The sequence below is a fragment of the Mustela erminea genome, chromosome 11 (assembly GCF_009829155.1).
Source record: "Mustela erminea isolate mMusErm1 chromosome 11, mMusErm1.Pri, whole genome shotgun sequence".
NCBI classification, from domain to species: domain Eukaryota; kingdom Metazoa; phylum Chordata; class Mammalia; order Carnivora; family Mustelidae; genus Mustela; species Mustela erminea.
In genome coordinates this window covers 22,605,920-22,630,593 of record NC_045624.1, presented here as the reverse complement: position 1 = coordinate 22,630,593, position 24,674 = coordinate 22,605,920, and the positions used below count along the sequence as shown (strand labels likewise).

The following is a 24,674-nucleotide window of genomic DNA, read 5'->3' as shown; positions in this document are numbered from 1 at the left end:
CTAAGCTAATGCAGTTTGGTATGAGTCTCCTCTTCTCAATATTCAAATGACTCACTAGTTTCCTCTAACTGCAGGAATCAGAGCCGTCAGTTGCTTTCATTCTGCTAGGCTGTGTCTGTGTTCTGCCCACCAAGGAACCATCTTTTTGACATGAAAGGTAGTTGTCAGATCTTTGATCCTTCCTGCCTCCATGCTCCCTTGGATCCAGAATTACTGAAGCAATTATACAGACATTGAATTAGGGAGAAAGAAAAACGTCATTTGTTGAATAAATTATATGAGTTGTGTTTCGTAAAGTGCTGGAACCTCCAACAGTAGGAGAAAGAGATAAAATTATAAGAAAATTGTCAGATATTGGTCTAAAATGCATCCTCCAGAATATTGCTGTCTATACATAGTCAGTCCAGTCCTCTATCTACTCCTTTTACATCTGTTATGTTATAGTTAACAGATAATCAGTCTTGTGATTTTTTAGGTATTTTATGATACTAAACATTTAAAATAATAAATACATATTTACTATAAGAACAGTGAATTGTAGGTGTGGGAGTCAGGGATGGATTTACTCAATCTATTGCAATGTTTTATAGTTTACATGTATTGTTTCACTTAAACCTCTCTAAAACTTGTGAGGTAAATACTTTTGTCTTTGCTGTATTTATGAGAAAGGATCACAGAAACACCTTGACCAACATCACATAGCTAATGAGTGGCATTGTCAGGATTTGAATGCAGTTTCAGAAAGTTCTGAGTGGAAAGCCTATCTTTTTTTTCATTCTACCATCCCATGTCCTGAAAATTTAAAAATCTGTAGACAAGTCACTTTATCTTTCTGTACCTTGCAGTTTTCTTGTCTATATATGTGAATATTAGGATAAATAGGCTCAAAGATTCTTTCCAGCTTTAATTTTCAGCAAAACTATAGAAAGGAATATGACTCAGCTTTCTAAAAATTTATTTTAACCGGAACAACCCATTCTCCTTTTTTGTTGCAATTCTATTGTAAAAGTTATATAGCCAGAGGTGGTTAAAGATTTAAATTTGATAGAAATATAATGGGTAAAGAATTTTTTAAAAAAATGATTCTCTCCAAAAAGTCTTAGCATTCCCAGTATGGGTTGGTACAATCAGATCAACTGCAAAGGAAGGTAAGATCCTATAATGCAAGCCTTCAACTGCTATCTCAAAATGAAGGTTGTTTTCCTTTATATAACTAGCATTCTTTTTCTTAGCAGATCCAATTTGCTGACCAGAAGCAAGAATTCAACAAACGTCCCACCAAAATTGGACGTCGCTCTCTGTCTCGTTCCATTTCTCAGTCATCTACTGACAGCTACAGCTCAGGTGGGTACTGAGCGGCTGTGGACCCACCTGTGGAGGCTAATTAAGTGTGATCAGTGGACCCTCCTGTCCGTTTAAGTACCATCCAACCTGTGCTATGAAATAGACACTTTGATTCTCAATCAAAATTTAGACCAAAATTCTAGATGGAATCTTTAGATTTCTTAAGGATTCAGAGAGGAACTGAATAGAGATATCTTCTTCCAGTAAAGGCAGAAGAGGGTGATCAACAAACCTGATTTCTAATTTCTTCAGAGGGTGGGCATATGTAACTTATTGATGACCTTCATTGAACAGCATGTATAAAGACTTGTGTTGTTTTCCATTCTTTGAAAATAAAAGAGGAATTCCCCATCCCTCCATTCAGAACTTGCAAATTAATGGGGAAGGCTTAATTGCACCAAGAAACAATGGAAACATTCAAGTGGGTCCTAGTTCTAGGGATCCCTTTGCTTTCTCTTCTAAGCCACTCCTTCCTTCCTTTGCAGTGGCATTAATTCAAATATATGGGCTCTGAAGCTATCATTTAATGCCAGATGAGCTGTTACCACACAGCACCCTTAAAGACATTGACCATTTGTGCAGCAATGCCTGCTATGTATCTGATCATATGGGGCTATTTTATTTTGCTCTTATGTTAGAATATCATAGGAAGCTGAATGTTTGCCCTAGTTGTCTCTTTACATTATAAATAGTAATCATCTTCAGAAATTTTTCATCGTGACCTAAAATTTTGTTTGTTCTTCACACAAATAGGAAAGTAGTATCTGTTATATAAAGTTGTAGAAAGCTTGTTTGGGAAGCTGTAACTTTTAGGTTGGGTGAATTATTATTTACACTTGTTATATTTCTCTTTTTACTCCTCCTTACCCCCAAAACAGAATGATGTAAATCCCTATGGATTTCTGTGTAAAGATATGTGTAAAAATTGTGTACCTATCTTACTCTGCTAAAATAACCAGAGTTGAGCATTCATGAACCAGTTGATATAACTCTGGAAGCCATAATAATTGAGAAAATGGGCATTGTAAAATGATGTGTAACATTTTAGACTGTGAGTTTATACATATTATACAAAGATTGATACAAACAGTAATTATACTAAGTTTTAAGGCCAGCTCAGTCTTCTCCCTGCACACTAGATCTCCCTGCCTTCCTAATGAACCCTTACATGTACGGAGGAGGGCACTTATAAAATATTTATTTAACAAGAAAGTATGACTGATGCCCTTGGTTTCTAAGTGAACACATATTTGCCTGCTATAGTTCATTGGTATGTGATATTGACCCTGGAAAACTTGGACCCTTTAGGTTGAACTACATGAAGTTGCCATTTTTATAGTCAAAAATTGTCAACCTTCTATATCCATTTAAGAATATTAAGTTCAGGGCGCCTGGGTGGCTCAGTGGGTTAAGCCTCTGCCTTCGGCTCAGGTCATGATCTCAGGAACATGGGATCGAGTCCCGCACTGGGCTGTCTGCTGAGCAGGGAGCCTGCTTTCTGCCTGCCTCTCTGCCTACTTGTGATCTCTCTCTGTTAAATAAAAAAAATCTTAAAAAAAAAAAAAGAAGAATATTAAGTTCAAGAGCATGGAGTCAAACCATTCTGGAAATAGAAAATAACTTAAGATCAATTACTCAGCTTCCCACTGCATGCTAGAATTACCTTGTTGGTGTCCCTGACAAATGGCCATCTGGTTTCTTTGGGAGCATTCTAGATGATAGGGCGATTCTTGCTTTATCTAGTTATGAGAGCTATCAGCTCTCATATAATCCCTGGAATTTAATGATTTTACATAGAAATAAAAAAAATCTTTCAGGGCATCCCACTGTCCTGGTTATCCTTATCTGGATAAATTAAAGATTAAGTGTCCTTTTAAAAATATGTCTTTGGCTGTATTATTCCATTTACAGTCTGAAATAATTTATAGGAAGTGCTATTTCCATAAACTCAGTGCTTTTAAAATGAAATGTAAGATGATGTTTGCTCCTTTTTTTTTTTTTTTTAAGATTTTATTTACTTATTTGACAGACAGAGATCACAAGTAGGCAGAGAGGCAGGCAGAGAGAGAGAGAGGAGGAAGCAGGCTCTCCGCAGAGCAGACAGCCCGATGCGGGGCTCGATCCCAGGACCCTGGGATCATGACCTGAGTGGAAGGCAGAGGTTTTAACCCACTGAGCCACCCAGGTGCCCCGCTCCTTTTTTTTTTTTTTTTAAAGATTTATTTATTTATTTATTTTAGAGAAAGAGAGAGAGAGAGAGAGTGGGGGGGTGAGTGAGGGGCAGAGGGAGAGGAAGAGAATCTCAGGCAGACTCCCCGCTGAGCACAGAACCCAATTCCTCCCACCCCAAGATCATGACCTGAGCCGAAATCAACAGCCAGATGCTTAACCAACTGAGCCACCCAGGTGCCCGGATGTTTGCTTCTTTTACAGCTATTTCATAAACTCCATTACCTCGCTTTGTTTTTGTTTTTGTTTTTTTCACATGAACAATGGGCAGGGCCTGGTGTGGGAGTTAGTAGAGACCTACTTTCTAGGCTTTGATCCATGCGTGATGTTTTTGTGTGGTCTTGAAAAACTCTTTCTGCCTATGGTGTTCATAAGCGAGAGTTACAATGAGAAGTTCACAATGTTCACAATGAGAAGTTAACATGAGGTGAGACAGAAAATGCCCTATATCGATCAAATGAAAATCCAGGAATATGGAATTGACTTATAGCTTTCTAAATACAGGAAGATATGCAAATGCATGTCAATAAAAACTTGGAACCCATTTTCAGCATACATTATCATTTAAGTGACTATAGAAAGTAGTAGCATTGGAGAGCCTCAAGACTGATTCTTGGATCTCCTCTCTGTTTATATTCCCCCTACATGAGTTCATGTAGCCTCATAATTTTAAATACTATGTATTGACGTTTGAGCCTCAGCTTTTATCTCTGCCTCAGATCTCTCCCCTACACACTAGATCCATATATTCAATTACCTGCTCAGTCCTTTCACTTGGATGTTTTATAGGCATCTCCAGTGTCTTAAAAACTGAGCTCCTGAGTTCCAAGCTTGCCCCTCTTTAGTTTATTCACTGCACTACAGCCAGATTCATTCTCTTGAAATAAGTCAGGTCATATCAGTTCTCCCCTCCAAACCCTCTAATGCTTCCGAGTTTCACTCAGAGTAAAGACTAAAGTTCTTAACAGTGGCCTACACAGCCCTATATCATCCCATTATGTTTTTTTTTTAAATAAACATATAATGTATTTTTATCCCCAGGGGTACAGGTCTGTGAATCACCAGGTTTACACATTTCACAGCACTCATCATAGCACATACCCTCCCCAATGTCCATATCCCCACCACCCTCCCCCGTCCCCCCTCCCCCCAGCAACTCTCAGTCTGTTTTTTGGTATTGAGTCTTGTATGGTTTGTCTCCCTATCCCATCACGTTTCTAATTGCATTACTTCCTTCCCAGACTTCCCTCCTCTTCCAGCTAGAGGTTTCACTCCAGCCATATTAGGCTCCTTACTGCTGTTTTGTTATTTCAAAACATGCCAGGCACTCTCCTGAGTTAAGGTCTTTGCATTTGCTATTTCCTTTGCCTGGGATGCTCTGAGGTAGCCTAGCTGGGCATCCTACCTGATTCAGTTCTTAACTAAAGATTACATTCTCATTGAGGCCTATCCTGGTTCTCAAAATTGTACAAATACCCCACCCAACATTCCCTATCAAAGTTTCCTCCTTTATTTTTCTCCATAGCACTTATTATCATACAACATACTATGTATTTTACTAATTTATTATTGTTTCTCCCCTTACTTGAATAAGAGATCCATGAGAACAGAGATTTGGCTGTTTTGTACTTTTCTATTACCAACCTTTAGAAATGCTTGACACATAAGAGGTGCTTGATAACTAAATATTGGTGAAAGGTGTCCAGCCCTTTACTTCATATTCTTTTTTTTTTTTTTTAAGATTTTATTTATTTATTTGACAGGCAGAGATTACAAGTAGGCAGAGAGGCAGGCAGAGAGAGAGGAGGAAACAGGCTCCCCACCGAGCAGAGAGCCCGATGCCGGGCTCGATCCCAGGACTCTGGGATCATGACCTGAGCCGAAGGCAGAGGCTTTAACCCACTGAGCCACCCAGGCGCCCTTTTACTTCATATTCTTGTTGAGGTCTCTGATATACTCTGTATGTGAACAGCTAGAAGAAGGTTTATGACCTTTCAAAAAAAAGGTACCTCTCTACCCAGAATGTTTGTTTTGCTGAAGTTATTTGGAGGTTTGGGTAGTCTGTGGCCTGTTCTCTCTGCCTAAAGATCCTGGTGCTAAGTTTTGCTATGCTTTCATTTAGAAGCCTGTATCAATCTTTCTCAAGCAGGGCTCCTCAACAGAATCACAGAACACAGAAAAGAACTGGAGACATTGTTTTCTCAGTTCTCCGAAGGATGGTTCATGACTAGCACCCTTTCAGATGGATAGGAGAGAATTTAATTTAATTAATTTAATAATTTAATTTAATAGGGGCGCCTGGGTGGCTCAGTGGGTTAAGCCGCTGCCTTCGGCTCAGGTCATGATCTCAGGGTCCTGGGATCGAGTCCCGCATCCGGCTCTCTGCTCAGCAGGGGGCCTGCTTCCCTCTCTCTCTCTCTGCCTGCCTCTCCAGCTACTTGTGATTTCTCTCTGTCAAATAAATAAATAAAATCTTTAAAAAAAAATAATTTAATTTAATAGTCCATATTTTATGGATGCTTCAAGGCATTAAGGCTTAATTCTAGAGGAACCCAGGTTGAAAAGAGCTATATTAATTCCTAAAATTTCTGGATTGTTCCTGAAATTCTTTATAAGAAACAAACTTCTGAAAACTCTTCCCTAAAGTACAGAACCTCATAAAAACAAGTGAGCAGAAGAGAGTTTTTCAAAGTCAAATCATTCTCAGTGATATATTTCTAAAAAAGCTGCCTTTGCAGTGAGTTAATTGGTTAAAGATAAGAAAGGAAGACTGAAGTCCCTTCATTCATAATTGGTTCTTATAAAACTTAAAAAATTATTTTCAGATTTTTCCAAATAACAAAGTTTTGTTTGTTTGTATTTTGGTTGCTAACATAGCTTTTCACATATTTCTAGAGTGTTATTCATCAGTGAAATCTGCTGTACATTGACCCACGTCCCTACTGTTATTTCCATTGCCAAATGAATAGATTGGGCCCAAGAGGAATTGTCTGACTTAAAATAGTCTAATAGGACTAATTCATCTGGGAGTCTGACTACTTCTTCTCCTAGCAGTAACCCTTAATATCACAGCTGCTAGGAGGTAAGGCTTCATCAGGCTTGAGCCATAGAACATATATTTGCATGTTCTATGGGATAGATTACAGATTAGTGATTCAAGAGTTATATTTTGATTCTGGGTTATCATGAAACAAGAGAACTCCCCATGTGAAGTTATATTGTACTTTATATTACTTTTCTGCCTAGAAATTGAACCCTTTTTGTACTCTCATTTATTCATGAGATTTTTGTGGTGGAGATAGTTAGGGGAAAGAAAGAGCATGGGGGAGAGATCCGTCAACTTCCAATTTTACAGTTGGATAAACTGAAAATTGGTCACAACCAATTAGAGGTAAAGCTAGAGCTCACGCTGTACTTCAGTTGGTTATTGCCTTGATTATCAGTTGTTCATTTTTAATTGAATTATGGCTCTGGGCTTCAGAGTGTGACAGCTGTAAACATCTTAGAAACTATGCAAGCATGTGTATATATTATATACGTGTTGGGTTTCTCTAAATTTTCTTAGGAAAAAACCTTTGATGCTATCTGAGATAGTTTCATGAATGTGCTACTTTAAATATAGTGACAGAAATAAGTATGGATTCAAAAAGCAAATACCATGCTAGTTCATGAATAATCTTTCCATTGGGTTTGCAGAAATACCCTCTCTTGGTTTGGGTCTATCAGCCATTTTGCATTCACATATTAGTACAATCTAGACAACTGATACTTTTGTTTCTCACCTGATAACAGGTCTGCACAAAGGACTCTTTGAAAACAAATCTCTGTGGCTCAAATAAAAACATTGAGCTAACTATAATCAGTTGACTACTACGAAAAAAAAAATACTGTATTTGGGGAGGGTTTTTTTAGAGTAGGGAGGTGGTATAATAATTTCTTCTTGAGAGAGAAAAAAAACGACTGAAGCCAAAAATTAGAGTGCTTTTTCAAAGAGGAAATTTGGGGGGTTATTTTTGTTGTTGTTGTTGTGTGTGTGTGTGTGTGTGTGTGTGTGTGTGTGTGTGTGTGTTTTGTTTGTTTGTTTTGTTTTGTTTTACCCTGACTCATCCTTAGAAGCTGGAGAGGCATAGGAAAGGAATGCTGTTCTGGGTAGAGTTAGGACTCCAGTTTCAACCTTTTTCCTCCCTGCCAGCCAGCCACCTGCTGCTTGGTTAGGTTAGTAGATGATGGAGGTAGAAGAAAAAGAAACTGCTAAATAGTATTGTATGCATGTCATTTCTTTCCCATTCAAAATCCTGACCCTGAGTAAGAAACTTTAAAAATGTTATAACTGGTATTAAATTAAAAATATTCGCAAAAGCCAACAATAATATCAGGTGTCATTTATTGAGTGCTTAATTACTTTATACCAAGCATTGCACTAAGCTCTATACTTACATTATCTTATTTAATCTTCTCAACAACTTGACTCTGAAAGTTACGTCTTCTTATTTTACAGTCAGCTTCGTAGTACATATTACAACCATAGGAAAAGAAAATCTCCAATTAATTTTGTAATTATTTCATGTCTGACTTACCTATTAGACTGAAAACTCCATGAAGATAAAGACAATCCATATTTGCTCTCTATACTCAGTACTTAGACTCTGCCTGGTATACAGTAGACACAAAATAAAAATTTGTTGAATGAACAACTGAATGTGTGAATGACTGGATTCGTGAAGGAATTAATAATCCTATTACTCAGGTTCTGGAACACCTTTTCTATACCCAGAAACAGAGACTGAGACTTCAAAATCTGTCTGACTCCAGAACACATACCCACTATATAAATGGCCTTTGGAGAACATAGAAATCATTATGCCTCTAGAAAATGATTTGAAATTTCAGGATATTCTGAATGTAAACACTTTCTTCAAAAGCAGTTATGCTATAAATTATGGTCAAGATTAGGGATGGCCATTATCTTTCTTCCCTCAGGTGGCAGAAGCATGGTTCCCCTAAGCCTCCAGCATATAAGCTATTTCTGAGTATTGATTAGTGAAACAGATGACTGCCCAGGAAGCTGTTTCTGGGCTCTGTTGCCAAAGGTACTTTGAACTCTTGCTCACCCTAGGAGGGAGAACCACAGACTCTTTATACAGATTAATTCCTTTCAAGAACAAAAGTCCTTTTGGGGATTTACTAATTCCTTCACCTCCCTTGGTGCCCGTGTTCATTCTTGTTGCCTCGTGTTAGGACTTTGCTCTAGGGCAGTTTTCCAGCTCCAGGAGAGACACTCAGGCCCCTGCTGCCCAAACATTTTGTAGTGCCATGCCCGATTAACTGGGCAAGGTCAGACTTGCCTTTTACAGCTCTCCCAGATATAGATCCTTTGCTAAGAAATCCCAGAAATGCCTTAATTCTCCGGATGTAAGTAGATCAGAGCACCATAGACCTTAGGAGATCTGAGTGTTTACAGCTTCCCCCCTCCCCCAAATGTGATGGAAGTACTTCTTATCCCATTGAGAGATATGTAGTGCCTTTATATCCCCCAACCTCCCTGGCCCCTCAAAAAATTAAAAAAAAATTTTTTTTAACAATTTAAAAACAAAACAAAAAACCCACAACAAATCTTGAGGACCACTTAGGAAGAAACTATCCTCCAAAACTTAAATATAAATCATGGAAGGAAATTAAAACATCTAGCAAATGATTAGCAACTACAGAATCGTATGAAGACAAAAGACCTCAGCTAAACATGTGAGTAGCAGCAGTTGCCTGTTAGCCACCATCACAAGTCTGAGACCTTCCACCTTCTAGTGTGTATTGCTAAATGGATTAATCATCAGGACATTTTAGTATACCAAAGGAGGATTTATGCACTTCTTTGGGTACCTAAAATGCCTACTGCCAGGCCCACTGAGGCCGGCAAGAAGGGAGAGCACACTGAATACTTCATTGTCAATATCTAATTGGGTCTGCAGGCATAGTTCAGCCTCATCAGAGCCAGTCTTCAAAAGAAGGCTCTGTTATGTCAGACAAACACTTTTTGTGCAGTTCTTAATTACTTTCCCATGGGTTCTCTAGGTCTTATCTGTTCAGTTATTGTGCTAAAACACAAATTAAAACAGGCATCTAAGCAGCAGACAGAGAAGGGTAGCTTGGATCCAAGAATCCCATAGGTTAATGACCATGAACTTGCACTAAGATCTTCAATCTATTGCTATTGTGGTGTAACCTCTTTCTTTTTGCATGTTCAGGGAGCTCTCACGTTCTGAAGATCATTAGCCCCAGATTCCACGTTAATGCTAGGGGGAATGTCTTTGGCAACCTCTCTGGCTTCCTTTTTTTTTTTTTTTTTTTAAGATTTTATTTATTTATTTGAGAGAGAGCATGAGAGAGGAGAAGGTTGGAGGGAGAAGCAGACTCCCCAAGGAGATGGGAGCCTGATGCGGGACTCGATCCTGGAAGTTCGGGATCATGACCTGAGCTGAAGACAGTCGCTCAACCAACTAAGCCACCCAGGTGCTTCCTCTTTCTGACCTGTGGCTAGCACTTTCCACAGGAGGTGGTTGAGGCAGCTCCAGACTGCCAGGTTAGGTGTCTGCCATCAAGGTGTATACCTGTGTGGTGGTGGATGACCCAGGAAGCCTCAGTTCACCCCATGGTTTGGTATTTTAGAGGAAGCTGTTCGTCTCCCTGAGGGTTTTTTATTCTGTCATTTCAGCGGCTTCCTATACAGACAGCTCTGATGATGAGACCTCTCCTAGGGATAAGCAGCAAAAGAACTCGAAGGGAAGCAGTGACTTCTGTGTCAAGAACATCAAACAGGCAGAGTTTGGACGAAGAGAAATTGAAATTGCTGAACAAGGTAAAGAAAGCCAGCACTTTTTCCTTCTCAGGTTGCCTAGGTCTTTTTGTCCATGTTAATCCCTTTTTATGTCCTGGGGTCTAGTCGCTTGAGAAATTTAAGTGTGGTTTTACAGAATACTTACTACAAAAGAAATCTGAACTTGGGAAACACTGTGGGGAGGGAGTCAACTCTGGTGGGTCTACAAGGAGCTCCTCCTATACCAGGAAAAGGGAAAGAGAGTAGATGAGGAGGACTGGGATATAGAGCATCCGAACTCTGGAGCATTTGCCTCTGCAGGCCTCTTAGAATGAAGAATCAGGTTCAATGTCTTGATCCCTTGAGAAGCCCAATCTAACAAAGAACCTGATCAGGGGAAGAATCTTCTCTTAAGAGAGTAAGTTCTTCTGTTTATTCTTTCTGTCTCATTCCCTCCTCTCTAATAGTGCTGTGTATGTTTTGTGCTTTTTCAGAAATGCCTGCACTGATGGCTTTGAGGAAGAGAGCTCAAGGAGAAAAACCTTTGGCTGGAGCCAAAATTGTGGGTTGCACACACATCACTGCTCAGACTGCTGTGAGTTCTTTTTCCTTCTCCACATAATAATAGTTAATAATAGCCACCAGCTGTTGAGTGATTGCAGCATGCCAAGCAGCGGGTTAAGAACTTAATAAGTATTAGTTTATTAATCCTCAAAATGGCCAGGTAAAGCAGGTATTCCTGTTTCTACTTTACAAATGAGGAAGCTAGGGCTCAGAGTGTTTTAAGTACTTTGTCCAAGGTTATATAGCTAGTAAATCATAGAATTTAGATTTGAACTTCAATATATGAGTCCCAAGTTTATGCTTTCTCTGTGCTGCACTGCTTTCCCCTTATCTTCCCTTCCAGTGTCATTTCTTTCTTTCTTTCTTTTAAAGATTTTATTTATTTATTTAACAGAGAGATTACAAGTAGGCAGAGAGGCAGGCGAGGGGGTGGGGTGGGAAGCAGGCTCCCGGCTGGGCAGAGACCGATGTGGGGCTCGATCCCAGAACCCTGGGGTCATGACCTGAGCCAAAGGCAGAGGCTTAACCCACTGAGCCACCCAGGCACCCCTCCAGTGTCATTTCTATGAGGCAGCTCTCTTTGGTTGCTTTTAGCTGCAAGTGAGAGAAAACCTGATTCAACCTGGCTCATACATAAAGGAATTTATTATATTCCATAGCTAGAAGTCCAGAGGTAAGGTGGACTTTAGATGTGGGATCTCAGGGCTCCAGTTTCATCTGTCTGATTTTCTTGGAGCTGCCTTGTCACTTATTTCATCCTCAGGTACATAGCAAGATGATTACAGCTCTTTGAGCCATCACAAATTAACATGAAGAATAAGGATCGTTTCTTCCTCTTCCCCAAGAGCAAGATATTCGATCATGTGTCATTGAACTGGGTCACATGCCTATGGCCCACCAGTCCTGCTGAGAGGACTGGGGTTATCATGATTCATTTAGACCAGCGAGTCTCACCCCTATCAGATTCAGTGTCTCCTTTTTATAAAAATAATAAAAATATTTTTGCAGGGGCGCCTGGGTGGCTCAGTGGGTTAAAGCCTCTGCCTTCAGCTCAGGTCATGATCTCAGGGTCCTGGGATCGAGCCCTGCATCGGGCTCTCTGCTTGGCAGGGAGCCTGCTTCTTCCCTCTCTCTCTGCCTGCCTCTCTGCCTACTTGTGATCTCTCTCTATCAAATAAATAAATAAAATATTTAAAAAAAAATATTTTTGCAATGTCTCATGTTAACTTAGAATAAAATTCAAATAAAACATACCTCAGTACATATTTTTTATTTATTAAAATTTTAAAATTTTAAAAAAATTTTTAAAATTATTTTTTTTAATTAAATTAATATTTTTTAAAATTAAAATAAAATTTTTTAAAATTAAAATAAAATCTTAACTGAAATTTGAAGGAGGAATAAAAGAAAAGTAATTTATAATAAAAAAAATGTGTTTTTGGTATGTAAATGCTTGGGCACAAGCATAGTGAAATACTTTGATATTTGTACTTCCTTATAACATTATTTAGATGAGAATGCCACAGATGTAGATGGGGATACTGGTTACTGATTACTGGTTACTGGTTCTAGAGTGTCAGATTGGCATTGCCAAATTATATGACTTTTTGAATCATAATGAACTGTAAGCAATTTTTAAAATTTCTAAACAACAACAAAAAGTGTGTGTTTTCTCTTAATTTACACACTTGTTGCATTCCTGGAAAAGTTATTATTATTTTGTATTGACATGTGACGTGGAATAAGGTTCTAAACTTAGATAATTATAAATAGGTTTTTCACACATGTGAGAACATTTGAAAACTACTAAATGTGGTGTGGTTTCTGTTGGTTTTGTTTTAAGAGACTGTCTCTGTACTTTCAAAATATCAAAACCTTTGGTCCTGATCACTAAATGCCAGGAGCATTCCCCTCCCAATTATTGTAACAATCAGAAATGCCCCCACAGTTTTCCAGCGCTCCTCTGTTGAGAACCACTGATTCAGAGCCCTCATCAAAGATGTAAGAGATATTGAATTGCCAACCATAATGAGACCAGTACAGGAAATTGATGTATCAAGAATTCATCTGAAATCTTTTGTATGATTTATAAGACTCAGGTCAACTGTATGGTTAGATCAACTTTCAGAAGATTGTCTCCTGAAGCATAACACTTATTTATATGGCCACATTCCTGATTAAGTACAGCAGAGAGTCCTTAAGACCCAGACAGCAACTGTGAACATCTTTACCATGAGACTTTCTGGATTACATGTTCTCTAAGGGAAAAAAATACCTTGACTGCCCAAAATTAATGTAATAAATTGAAAAGCTGTCTCTTTTTGAAGCCACAGACTAATGAATCAAGGCAGAAACTCTCTTGGAATCTTTTTTGGGCTTCCCCAGTCAGGGACATGAGACTTAAGTGTGGCGGCTTAAAATAGTTAGTGCTCTGTACTGTCTCATGTTGCTAAATTATATCTAGTTTCTTTTTTACCCCCTGGCTCACCAAACATTACCACCTTTCAGGGTTCCCTTTTATTTTCTCTTGAATGGAGTAATCAAAATTAGTTTACCAATTTTTAATATTATTTTATTTTTCCCTCCCCATATTTTTTCTTTTTCCTTTAAAAAATAATTACAAAGGAATTTTGCTTTGTTTTTCATCTCGACTTTCTTTTTCTGATTACAAAAGTAGTTCATATTCATTTTATAATACTCAGTCATTACCACAGTCACTAGCATGAAAGGCAATCTCCTATAATACCATGTTCCAGAAGTAACTATCATAGTTAATGGTTTCCCATCCATGTTTCTAATGGACTTGGATCTATTTATATTTTTTAGGCGTGTTTCCATAGTTCCTTCTAATAACCAAATTTCTTTGCTATTCTCTCTAAATAGTGATGATTGAAAGTCGGGTTAAACCAGCTTCTAAGCTCTCTCCTCCTTCCACTTCTACCTGCATTCACTTCTGCTTGAGCCCTAACAGCCAGCAGTCTTGATTTAGAATTCTTTTTTTTTTTTTAAAGATTTTATTTATTTTACAGAGAGAGAGAAATCACAAGTAGGCAGAGAGGCAGGCAGAGAGAGAGAGGGGAGGAAGCAGGCTCCCTGCTGAGCACAGAGCCCGACGTGAGGCTCGATCCCAGAACCCTGGGATCAGGACCCTGGGAGCCGAAGGTAGAGGCTTTAACCCACTGAGCCACCCAGGCGCCCCATGATTTAGAATTCTTTGAACCGTTCTTATATTCTTGGCCCCAGTTATTTTTCTTTTCTAGTTAATTTATATTGCTCTGTAGGTGAGTATCCAGTATTCTTCTTTTGTTTGACAAATTTGAGAATCCTAGCTATACGAATTCAGAAATTCTTTATGGTGAAAAATAAAATGAGAGGGAAAAAATATGGTATCAAATGTTGAAAGGTAGTAAGGAGGGGCACCTGAGTGGCTCAGTGGGTTAAAGCCTCTGCCTTTGGCTTAGGTCATGGTCTTGGTGTCCTGGGAATGGAGCCCAAGCCCTGCATTGGGCTGTCTGCTCAGCGGGGAGCCTGCTTCCCTGCGTCCCCCCACCCCACCCCCCGCCTGCCTCTCTGCCTACTTGTGATCTCTGCCTGTCAAATAAATAAATAAAATCTTAAAAAAAAAAAAAAAGAAAAGAAAGAAAGATCGTATGGACTGGAAATTAAGACATACGGGTATTTCTGCTATTAACTTACTATGTGGCCTTGGACAAATTACTTTAGGGGGTTCGCCTAAATTAGTGGAGTTGTTTGCAAGATTTTTAAAATTAGAACATAATTAGAATTTTTATTTAGCATAGAAATATTAGAAAATACAAGTTTGACAACATGAAAAGTACTAGTACTCTGAGTTAACTACCGTCAGGAAATTTTAAAACAAGTTTTTTTTTTTTTAAAGATTTTATTTATTTATCTGACAGATAGAGATCACAAGTAGGCAGAGAGGCAGGCAGAGAGAGAGAGAGGGAAGCAGGCTCCCTGCCGAGCAGAGAGCCCGATGCGGGACTCGATCCCAGGACCCTGAGATCATGACCTGAGCCGAAGGCAGTGGCTTAACCCACTGAGCCACCCAGGCGCCCCTTAAAACAAGTTTTTTAACCAAAGCTTTATTCTTGTTAAAATAGTTTGTAATCAAAGCAGTAGGTCGGGGAGCACCTGGGTGGCTCAGTCAGTTAAGCTTCTGACTTGGGCTCAAGGTCATGATCTCAGGGTCCTGGGATCCAGCCCTGTGTTGGGCTTCCTGCTCAGTGGGGAGTCTGCTTGTCCCTCTGCCCCTCCCTCTGTTCATGTTCTGTCTCACTCGGTCTCTCTCACCCTTCATCTCTCTCTCTCTCTTAAATAAACAAATTGAAAAATAAATAACTTCGGGGTTATAAATAAATAAATCTTTAAATAAATAAATAAATAAAATCTTTAAAAATACAATCTAAAATAAATAAATAAATAAATAACTTCTTAAAAAAAAAAAAAAGCAGTAGATGGTATACTACCTTCTTTAAAAGAATCCTGCCTCTATCTTATATAATGAAGTAAAAGTCAGTCAGGTTCTAGGGGTGCCTGGGGGTCTCAGTCGGTTAAGCATCTGCCTTTGGCTCAGGTCATTGGGATTAGCCCTGTGTTGGGCTCCTTGCTCAGCAGGGAGTCTGCTTCTCCCTCTCCCTCTGCTGCTCCCCCCGCTTATGCTTTCTCTCACTCTCTCTCCTGCTCTCTGCCAAATAAATAAAAATGTTAAAAAACAAACAATTAAGGATCAGATCAGTGGAGTAAGTTTTTTTTAATAATTTTTTTCTTTTTTTTTTAAATTTTATTTATTTATTCAACAGAGATTACAAGTAGGCAGAGAGACAGGCAGAGAGAGGTTGGGGGAAGCAGGCTCCTGCTGAGCAGGGAACCCAATGCAGGGCTCTATCCCAGGACCCTGAGACCATGACCTGAGCTGAACGCAGAGGCTTTAACCCACTCAGCCACCTAGGCGCCCCATTTTTTTTTAATAATTTTTAAAAAATAATTAAAAAAATATTTTCTTGGAGTGACTGGGTGGCTCAGTGGGTCAAGCCTCTGCTTTCAGCTCAGGTCACGATCTCAGGGTCCTGGAATCAAGCCCCACATCAGGCTCTCTGCTCAGCTGGGAGCCTGCTTCCCCTCTCTCTGCCTGATTCTCTGCCTACTTGTGATCTCTCTATTTTTCTCTCTCTCTGTCAAATAAATAAGTAAAATCTTAAAAAAAAAAAATTTCTTAAGGGGAGCCTGGGTGGCTCAGTCGGTTAAGCATCTGTCTTTGGGTCAGGTCATGATCCCAAGTTGGGCTCCCTGCTCAGTGGGGAGCCTCCTGCTCTCTCCTTATCTCCCCACCCCTGCCCCTGTATTCTCTGTCTCTTTCAAATAAATAAAAAATTTAAAAACAATAAAAGTTAAAATTAAAGTAATAAAATATTTTTAAATTTTGAAATTAACATGGATTTATAGATAAGTTGCAAGTATAGTGTGCATCACTTTTTTCTCAGACTTTTGAGAGCAAGTTGCCAATCTGATGTTCCTTTACCCACAAATACTTCAGTGCATACTTTCTACAAACAAGGACATTCTCTCATTCAACCAATACAGCTATTCAAAATCAGGAAATTAACATTGACTTATATTACCATCTAATCCTCAGACCTCATGTATCTCATTAATTGTCATCCCTTTTAGTCTCCTTTAGTTTGGAGTAGTTCATCGGTCTTTCTTTGACTTTCATGACCTTGATACTTTAGAAAATTGCAAATGAATTATTCTGTAGAATGTGCTCAGTTCTGCTTTTTCCTGACGCGTCTTTATTATTAAATTCAGGCCATGAGTTTTTGTTAGGAAGTGATACTGCATTTTTTTCATTGAATCTTATCAGGTGACACATTGATCTAGACTTGATATATCATTTGTCAAAAGGATGTTCATTTTGATCCTTTGCTTGAGGTAGTGTCTGCTAGATTTTTCACTGTAGAAGTTATTTTCCCCCTTTGTGATTAAAAGGTATTTCGTGAGGTAGTAATATGAAATTATGTAAATATCCCATTTTTCATCGAACTTTCAATTTTTTCATTTATTTACTTACTTTTATTTGTATGAATCATTGTTTCCTATTTTATTTAATGGATTATAACCCATTACTATCCCTGTTTATCATGATGCTCAAATTGTTCCAAACTTGTCCCGCAGGAACCCCTTTCATCTTGCTTCTGTGACTTTTTTGTCTTTTGACATATCCTCTCTTTCTTTAAGTATTTACTTGCTTCTGGTATATGATTATCTAAGCTCATTTTGTACATTCTTTGCCCTAACTCTGGAATCAGCCATTTCTCCAAGGAGCCTGGTTCCTTTTTTTTTTTTCCCTCAGATTTTATTTATTTATTTATTTGTCAGAGAGAGAGAGAGAGAGAGAACACAAGCAGGGAAAGCAGCAGGGAGAGAGAGAAGCAGTCTTCCTGCTGAGCAGGGAGCCAGATACGGGGCTCAATCCCAGGACCCTGAGACCACGACCTGAGGCAAAGGCAGACACTTAACCAACTGAACTACCTAGTTGTCCCCCAATACACTTTCTTATTGTCAGAAACTTAATTTCCTTGACCAAATGTTTGGCTAGCTTTGTTTATCTCCTGCTTTCTGTTTAATACAGGTGCTTATGGAAACTCTGGGTGCCCTAGGGGCACAGTGCCGATGGGCAGCCTGCAACATCTATTCCACTCTCAATGAAGTGGCTGCTGCTCTAGCAGAAAGTGGTAAGATCTTTTGCTTGTCTTCTGTGTTTTCGGCTAAAGTAAGTCTCTGAAAAGTTCCATGTATTCAATATAAATCTTTAAGAGAGTGATATTTAAGGATCTGTCTTGGGGGAATGGATCTCTATTCTTGTGAGTTTGCTCTCCTTCTGTGCTTCTCTTGTTAAATATGATGTAGGTAACTCTGTTTTACAGTTGGCAAATACCTTCTTATGTCTAGTATTATTTTATTAGTTAATGCTTTGCCTTGACTTGCTAATCTTAGACCACCAGTGAACACTACTTGTTGTCTAAGGTAATACGGATTAGAAAATAAAGTGCTCCAGGCGTAGTTTTGTGGTCCTGCTGGTTTTTCAGCAGTTTGCCCCAATTTAATGTTTTGGTGTTTCTGCTCTAGCAGTAAAAAGGACTTGACCTGGCAGATTAATATTTGATCACAATGGCTACTGACACAAGAAGGACAAAATAAAGAGAGATTTGGACTTTGCCAGTTTCTTGTCTTCCCTCTGTGGCAGCACAGCACAGATCAGGGTACCAAATGCTTATTGCTTCAGAGCTCTTACAAAATGCTGGGAAAGCTCTGTGGTATATGCATGTCTCTCCTTTTGGTAGCACTTTAGTATTTCATTTATATCCATTATAAAATTTTTATTAATATATAAAATATGTATGTAAAAGGGCACAAGTATTAAATATATAGCCCAATGAATTGTACATATACATTCTTTTTTTTCCCCAACAAATGTTTAATGGCCTACTCTTAAGAGCTATAAGAACAAATGAGACCATGTCTTTGCCCTAAGAATCTTATATTGTGATTGAGGAGAAAAGACATAATATATAGGGGTGCCTGGGTGACTCAGTGGGTTAAAGCCTCTGCCTTCGGCTCAAGTCATGAACCCAGGGTCCTGGGATCAAGCTCTCTGCTCAGCGGGGAACCTGCTTCCTCCTCTCTCTCTGCCTGCCTCTCCGCCTACTTGTGATCTCCGTCTGTCAAATAAATAAATAAATAATCTTTTTTTTTTAAAAAAAGACACGATATATAAATAATGGTAATATAAGGACATATATGATAAATGCCACGACAGATCACAAATCTGCATTTAGTGCACAAGCAAGTGGCTTATAAAAGTTCAGATTCCATGAAAAATCACTTGCAGTTAGGCTCCTTTAGGAACACAAAACTTAACTGGGCTATGACAACATTTTAACTGATGGAGAATAGCATAGGTTTTCTCCTGATGAAGAGGGTGGGATGACCAAAGTGTAGACACAAGAAAGATCAGAGTGTAGTTGAGAAATGGTGAGACTTTCAGTTTGACTGGATCAAGACGTACTCATTTCTGATTTTTTCTTTTTTTCCCTTTAATCTTACTTGTAACATCCATCATATTCTTGTTCCTTTTGTCTTTTTTGCTGTATCAAGAGCAAAATGACCACCAAAGACAAAGAAGTACATGAAGGAGCTAAGACAGTGTTAATCAGTGAGGAAAATCAGTCCAAGGAATAGAGCAGAATGAGAGAATGGGGATTGAGGAAAGCCAGGATCTTGTCAAAATTTAGGGGCAGCCCTTCTTTCAGGCTTTAACAATTTCTCTTTGTTCTCTTTTCTTAGGATTCCCTGTCTTTGCCTGGAAAGGAGAGTCAGAAGATGACTTTTGGTGGTGCATTGATAGATGTGTGAATGTGGAGGGCTGGCAGCCAAACATGGTGGGTTAGATTTCTGCTATCACAATTCTAGAGGAATTTGGTGGGGACAGAGTGGGGGGCTATGGTCTGGGAGAGGGTGTCCCAACAGGAAGGAAGGAAAATGCTTCCTTTTCTATTTTATGTTGGCTTCCAGCAGAACTGGATGCTTATGTTTAGGGTACCCTAAGAATATTGAACTTAGCCTCAAAGTGCTGAAATTGTTGGTGCTGATCTTGAGAAACATTTATATTCATCAGCAGCATTAAAATACTGCTCAGGGTTCACACATGGCTGGTTCCATGTTAATGAGTTACCATTCCCTACCTACCTCCTCCCTCCAACAACAATAATGAAAATGCACACACAAACACACATACACATATAGCTCCTGTGGTACTTGGCTTTTCTCTAGAATCACGGGCTAAATTTATAGTAAATATGAGGAGTTCCAAGTTCAAATTTTCTACTCTTTATTTTCCACTTTAAGGAAGATGCCTAAGCAAAAAGTTTTGGGGTTTTTTATTTTGCTTCATTTAATTTCAGTTCATTTTTGAAAAGACCAAGTTCTCCAAGGCCAATAGCAGCTTAGAGTCACAGAGAAGCAAAAAGCTGCGCAAAGTATGAAGCATTCCTTTTTCACAAACATTTTGCATATGAAGGAGACGATAAACTAGGGAATCAACTGAAAAAAAGGGCCCTGGAAGCTCCAGTCCAGCTATTGCTTGTGGCTAAAAATTGCAGAGTAGGCCTCACTTGGAACACAAAGAAGGAAGCAACCTCTTTCTGGATTCTGTGATGCAGGTTACATTGCACCACTTGCTGTTTCGAGGAAGCTGCGTTAATACCCTGAAAGGAAGGGAGGAGTCAGCTGTGAGATGAGTCAGCTCATTCCCACAGAGTTTAACAGTGACTGGAAGAAGTATGACTGACAAGACCTAAAGGAGATGGGCCAGGGGGTTTCTGTGGGGAATAGAACATCAATTTTAGAGTCGAGAACATGGGAAGGACATGGGATTGCAACCAGAGAGCATTTACAGACTATAGGGCCAGCACAAACTGCTGGAACAGCTGATTAAGAAAATAAGACAAGGATAAAAACCATTGTCACCCCAGAAAATAGAGCCCATTCCTCTTGGGATCCTGTCAAGATCTAATACGTTTACTTGCTTTCCAGCCTCAGGAAGATTCCCTGGTGGCAAGAATTTCTGTAATAGAATAACATAGTGGTGAGAATTATGGGTTACATTCATTAAATAAATATTAGGGATAGCAATTACCTGCCTGTATTAGATACCTCTGTTAAAAGAGAAAAGCAGACAAGAATAGTGGGACTTAAGACCAGAGTTTCCAATTGCTCAGTATTTTTCATCTCTGACTTTTTTATATGACTAGGGATCAGAGGCTGCAAGGGAGAACTCTAGGAGGGGTTCCATGCATGCAGAAAGGGAGAGAGAAACTCTGAGAAGCCTTTTCATTTCTCAGGGCATCTGTTCTGAGGGTTCCTACTGGGAGAAAAGGGAGCATTAACTTATAGAATGGATCCAGTGTGTTTTAATGAGTCTTGCCTTGGATCCCTGCTCTCAAATAAACTTCAGTTGAGTCAGAGAAAAGAGGTTATGAGCAAGAGTAGAAGCAAAAAAGAGATGAAGTGTCAGACACGAGGTGGGGGATTTTGTGTATGCAGGGGTCCAGGATGGCATTTTGGCATCTTGTAGTAGAGTTGATATTTGATGAGAGGGTGCGTGCCAAAAGGGAGCAACTCAGTTCTGTGGGGACTTCCCAGGGATCATCATTTGGAAAGTCCTGCTAAGCATTTCTGACAGTTAGGTGAAGGGCTGAAGTGCCACAGCCTAGGGCCCAAGAGCGTTCCAAGCTGGTCTTTCTTTAGCTTATTTATAATTCAAAAACTTTCCTCTGCTGATGAAAGCTCCAGTGGGCACAGCATTGTGTTTATCTTTAATCCCAACCTGAAATAGTGATGAGCTGTTCAGAGGCAAGCTTGCACACCTACATGCTGCACAGTTCCCTAGTTATTTTTAATTTGGTTTATAGAGAGTGTGAGGTTTCGCTAGGCAAAACCCTTCAGTGCTGCCTGATATTTTGGGTGGGAGAGTGCCTGTGCTTTGGGAGAAGTGAAGGATTAACAAATACAGTTTTATAACCCATTGTTCTGGAAGGGAGACTAATTATCTGGCTTCATTTAAACTAAGCCTTGACTGAATATATTTGAAGTCCTGAATATAACTGGTTAGAAATATGCTAATTTCAAGGTCAGGCTTTCTGATTATCCACAGTGTATTCAGGAACTAGTTGTCTAGATAGCCACTTAAGCTATTAGTTCAGAAGAAAAATCCTCATTTGTTGCTGTGTGTTTTGATATAGTAGATGGGCTATGTGGGAAGGTCATTTGGCTCTGAGAATTACAGTTTGGCTTTTCACCCCTCATATTTTACTTCAGTGTAATGACTGGTCATTGTACTGGCTTTAAGTAACTTCCCATAACCATATGGGAAATTTGAAATATCTGTAAATTGGCAGTTAGAAATTGGGATAAAAGACCCAGAGCAACCTGGAAACCCTGAGCCTTTGGTAAAATAAATGGTATTATTGATGCTTATTTTTGCAGATATTGGACGATGGAGGGGATCTTACTCACTGGATTTATAAGAAGTATCCTAATATGTTCAAGAAAATCAAGGGCATAGTAGAGGAGAGTGTTACTGGAGTCCATAGGTAAGATTTGACATGGATGTACCTGGTTTTATGCAGCCTAGATATATATTCTGATAAACACATACCTATAGAATACAATATGTTAAAAATCGGAACCTTCTCTGAGGTATTGAGATCTGAGTTTGCACACTTGTGGTTTTGTTTGTTTGTTTGTTTTTGCTTTTGTTTTGTTTTTGTTTTTGTTTTTAACAATGCAAATAATAAACCTAAAATTGGGAGTTGGGGACAGGTAAGGGAACAAGTATGGTCCTCGTATTTTCTAGTCATTGTAATGAATTGACTGTTTGTCCTTTTTAGATGAATTTATTCATTCCATAGATATTTATTTAATTTCTACAAGAGCCAGGAACTTCTAGGAACTGTGCTAGGGATCTAGCTGGGCAAAACTCATAGAGCTTACATTTTTACTTAGAGAACAAGGATTTGGGTTTCTGTTTCTCAAATGAGCAGAAATTCCCTCAGTAAAATTAAAATAGTTTCTGTTTACTATTATTCATTCATCAAGAACTGAAAGTATGCAATCTATGTTTTAGGGAAGTAAATTCTGAATAAGCCACCATCACTGTTTCAATATAGTGTGATCTTTTTGAATATACCATACCTTTAGATTCTTAGAAGGGGATGAATTTTGAATAAAATACCTGGTTCTAAGTTTTAGTTGATTCAACTTAAAATGAAACTCCTGTATGTAGATAACACATATTTATATGATGTGTATATATATTGAGATTATAAAATTGAGACTATTTGAAAGTTAAAATTGCTGCATTAGAGTGGTGGGATTCAAATAATACTTAAAGTTACTCTTTGTATAATGTAAAAGGGGAATAAAATTAATAAGCAATTTAAAATTTTACATTTTAATTCTTCCAATTTGGAAGTGGGTCAGAGATCCCCACATGCCTCGTAACTAAAATCTTCATTTCTCAGCTGTATACAAACTTTAAAAAGGTAACCTTTATTTCTCTAGATACACCTGATGGGATGAAACTAGCATGTCTCATGCTCTCATGCCCATACAACATATTTCTGTAATTTGTTATGAAACTGACAGTAGGTTGCAGTATCTCACTGTTTTGCGTTCTTCGTGACTTCCCTCATCCTCAGGCTGTACCAGCTATCCAAGGCTGGGAAGCTGTGTGTTCCTGCCATGAACGTCAATGACTCGGTCACCAAACAGAAATTTGACAACCTCTACTGTTGCCGTGAATCAATTCTAGATGGGTAATATTTTGTTGTCTTTGGAATGAACTTAGTTGTTGAATTGGGGTTCTGAGTTTTTTAGTTTTGGTTATTTCTAGAAATCATTCATGTAGCAACTCTGGATCTATCACTACATCATACTCAGTATTTTATAACCCAAATCTACCATTGCTATCCCTATGACAAAGTACATTTGTTTCACTTAAAAAACCAGACTGGCCTCTATCTATTGATGGCAAAATTTTTACTTTGTGACCCTATCAGGCCTGCAAGTCAGTAACTAAAGTCATAAACTAAGAATCTTTGAATGATTTGGGAAAAGGCACCTGGTATTTCTGTCCTAGGTAATGTTACTAGTTTTTAAATTCCAACCAGCATGTCATTCTCTGGCCATCTGGAAAGTTGTGGTGAGCAAAAAGTCAATCCCAGAGGCATTTCTAGTCTTTTAAATCTTTTAAATTAAGTCTGAAAAATCTACTTAGGTGTATACCAAATACTATGTTCTTCTAATGCCCAGTTTCTGTTTCTACACTTGTGTCCAGATAATCCTTCATCCTTGTTCAGAAGTCAGTAATTCCCTCCATGAAACCATGAAGTCGGTTTAGAATATTGCCAAGCCAAATGGTTTCCATCATGTTTAGGTTAATGGAAAAGCTAAGAGTGGGCCTGTGGGGCACATTACTAATGAGTCTGGACCGTAGGCAGTTTGCAACCCCACAGGTGTTAGAGCCAGAAGGCCTGGTTTGACTGTTGGCTCTATCATTTAGGTCTTGGAATAGTTATTTAGCCTCTCTGCACCTATTCCCTTATCTGTAAAATGGTGACAATAAGTCCTACATCATAGAGTTATTGAGAGGATTAAGTAAGATAAGGTAAAAATCTGGTGTTCAACATTAGTTCCCTTGTCCTTCTTTCTAGGATGAAATAAGTTCTGGATTGAATTAGATTTTAAGGGAAGCTTTTTACTTTAAAATCTTTTTGGAGAGAGGCAGATATTTAATGTAAATTCAATTTATTGCTAATTATTATTTCTATAGAGTCAGTAGTTTTATCAGACAGATTGTATATGTAAATGAATTCTCAGTCCATCAGTCTGTTTATAGACTGTGCCTTGTTTTGGTTACATAAAAGTGTTATAGCTTACGTGAATAGCTTTGATGAATAGCTTTGCAGCTGATATCCCTTGAGGAAGAGAGGCAGAAAAGCTCAAGAGTAAAGCAACGGAAGCTCATAAGTAAAATCTGTTGATTTTCTTTGCTGTGATAACCATTCCAGGACCATTCTCCTAAACCATGACTTTTGAGTATGATAGTAACCCAGCTAGACTCATTCTCTTCACTCAATAAGAA

The 24,674-nt window shown here is 38.7% G+C and overlaps 1 protein-coding gene across 9 annotated transcripts in view; it reads left to right on the top strand.

The window, feature by feature from the left end:
- The window catches only part of AHCYL2 (adenosylhomocysteinase like 2), a 166,801-nt gene that overhangs the window by 120,551 nt on the left and 21,576 nt on the right, over positions 1–24,674 (top strand). For 5 of the 9 annotated variants that reach the window (XM_032304132.1, XM_032304135.1, XM_032304140.1 and 2 more), the window contains 7 exons: positions 1,233–1,344; positions 10,283–10,426; positions 10,879–10,979; positions 17,601–17,703; positions 19,316–19,410; positions 22,016–22,122; positions 23,230–23,346. In XM_032304132.1, the coding sequence (XP_032160023.1) occupies positions 1,233–1,344; positions 10,283–10,426; positions 10,879–10,979; positions 17,601–17,703; positions 19,316–19,410; positions 22,016–22,122; positions 23,230–23,346 (779 nt within the window). The remainder of the gene's footprint in view (positions 1–1,232; positions 1,345–10,282; positions 10,427–10,878; positions 10,980–17,600; positions 17,704–19,315; positions 19,411–22,015; positions 22,123–23,229; positions 23,347–24,674) is intronic. The other 4 variants (XM_032304133.1, XM_032304136.1, XM_032304141.1 and 1 more) reach the window with 1 other exon arrangement.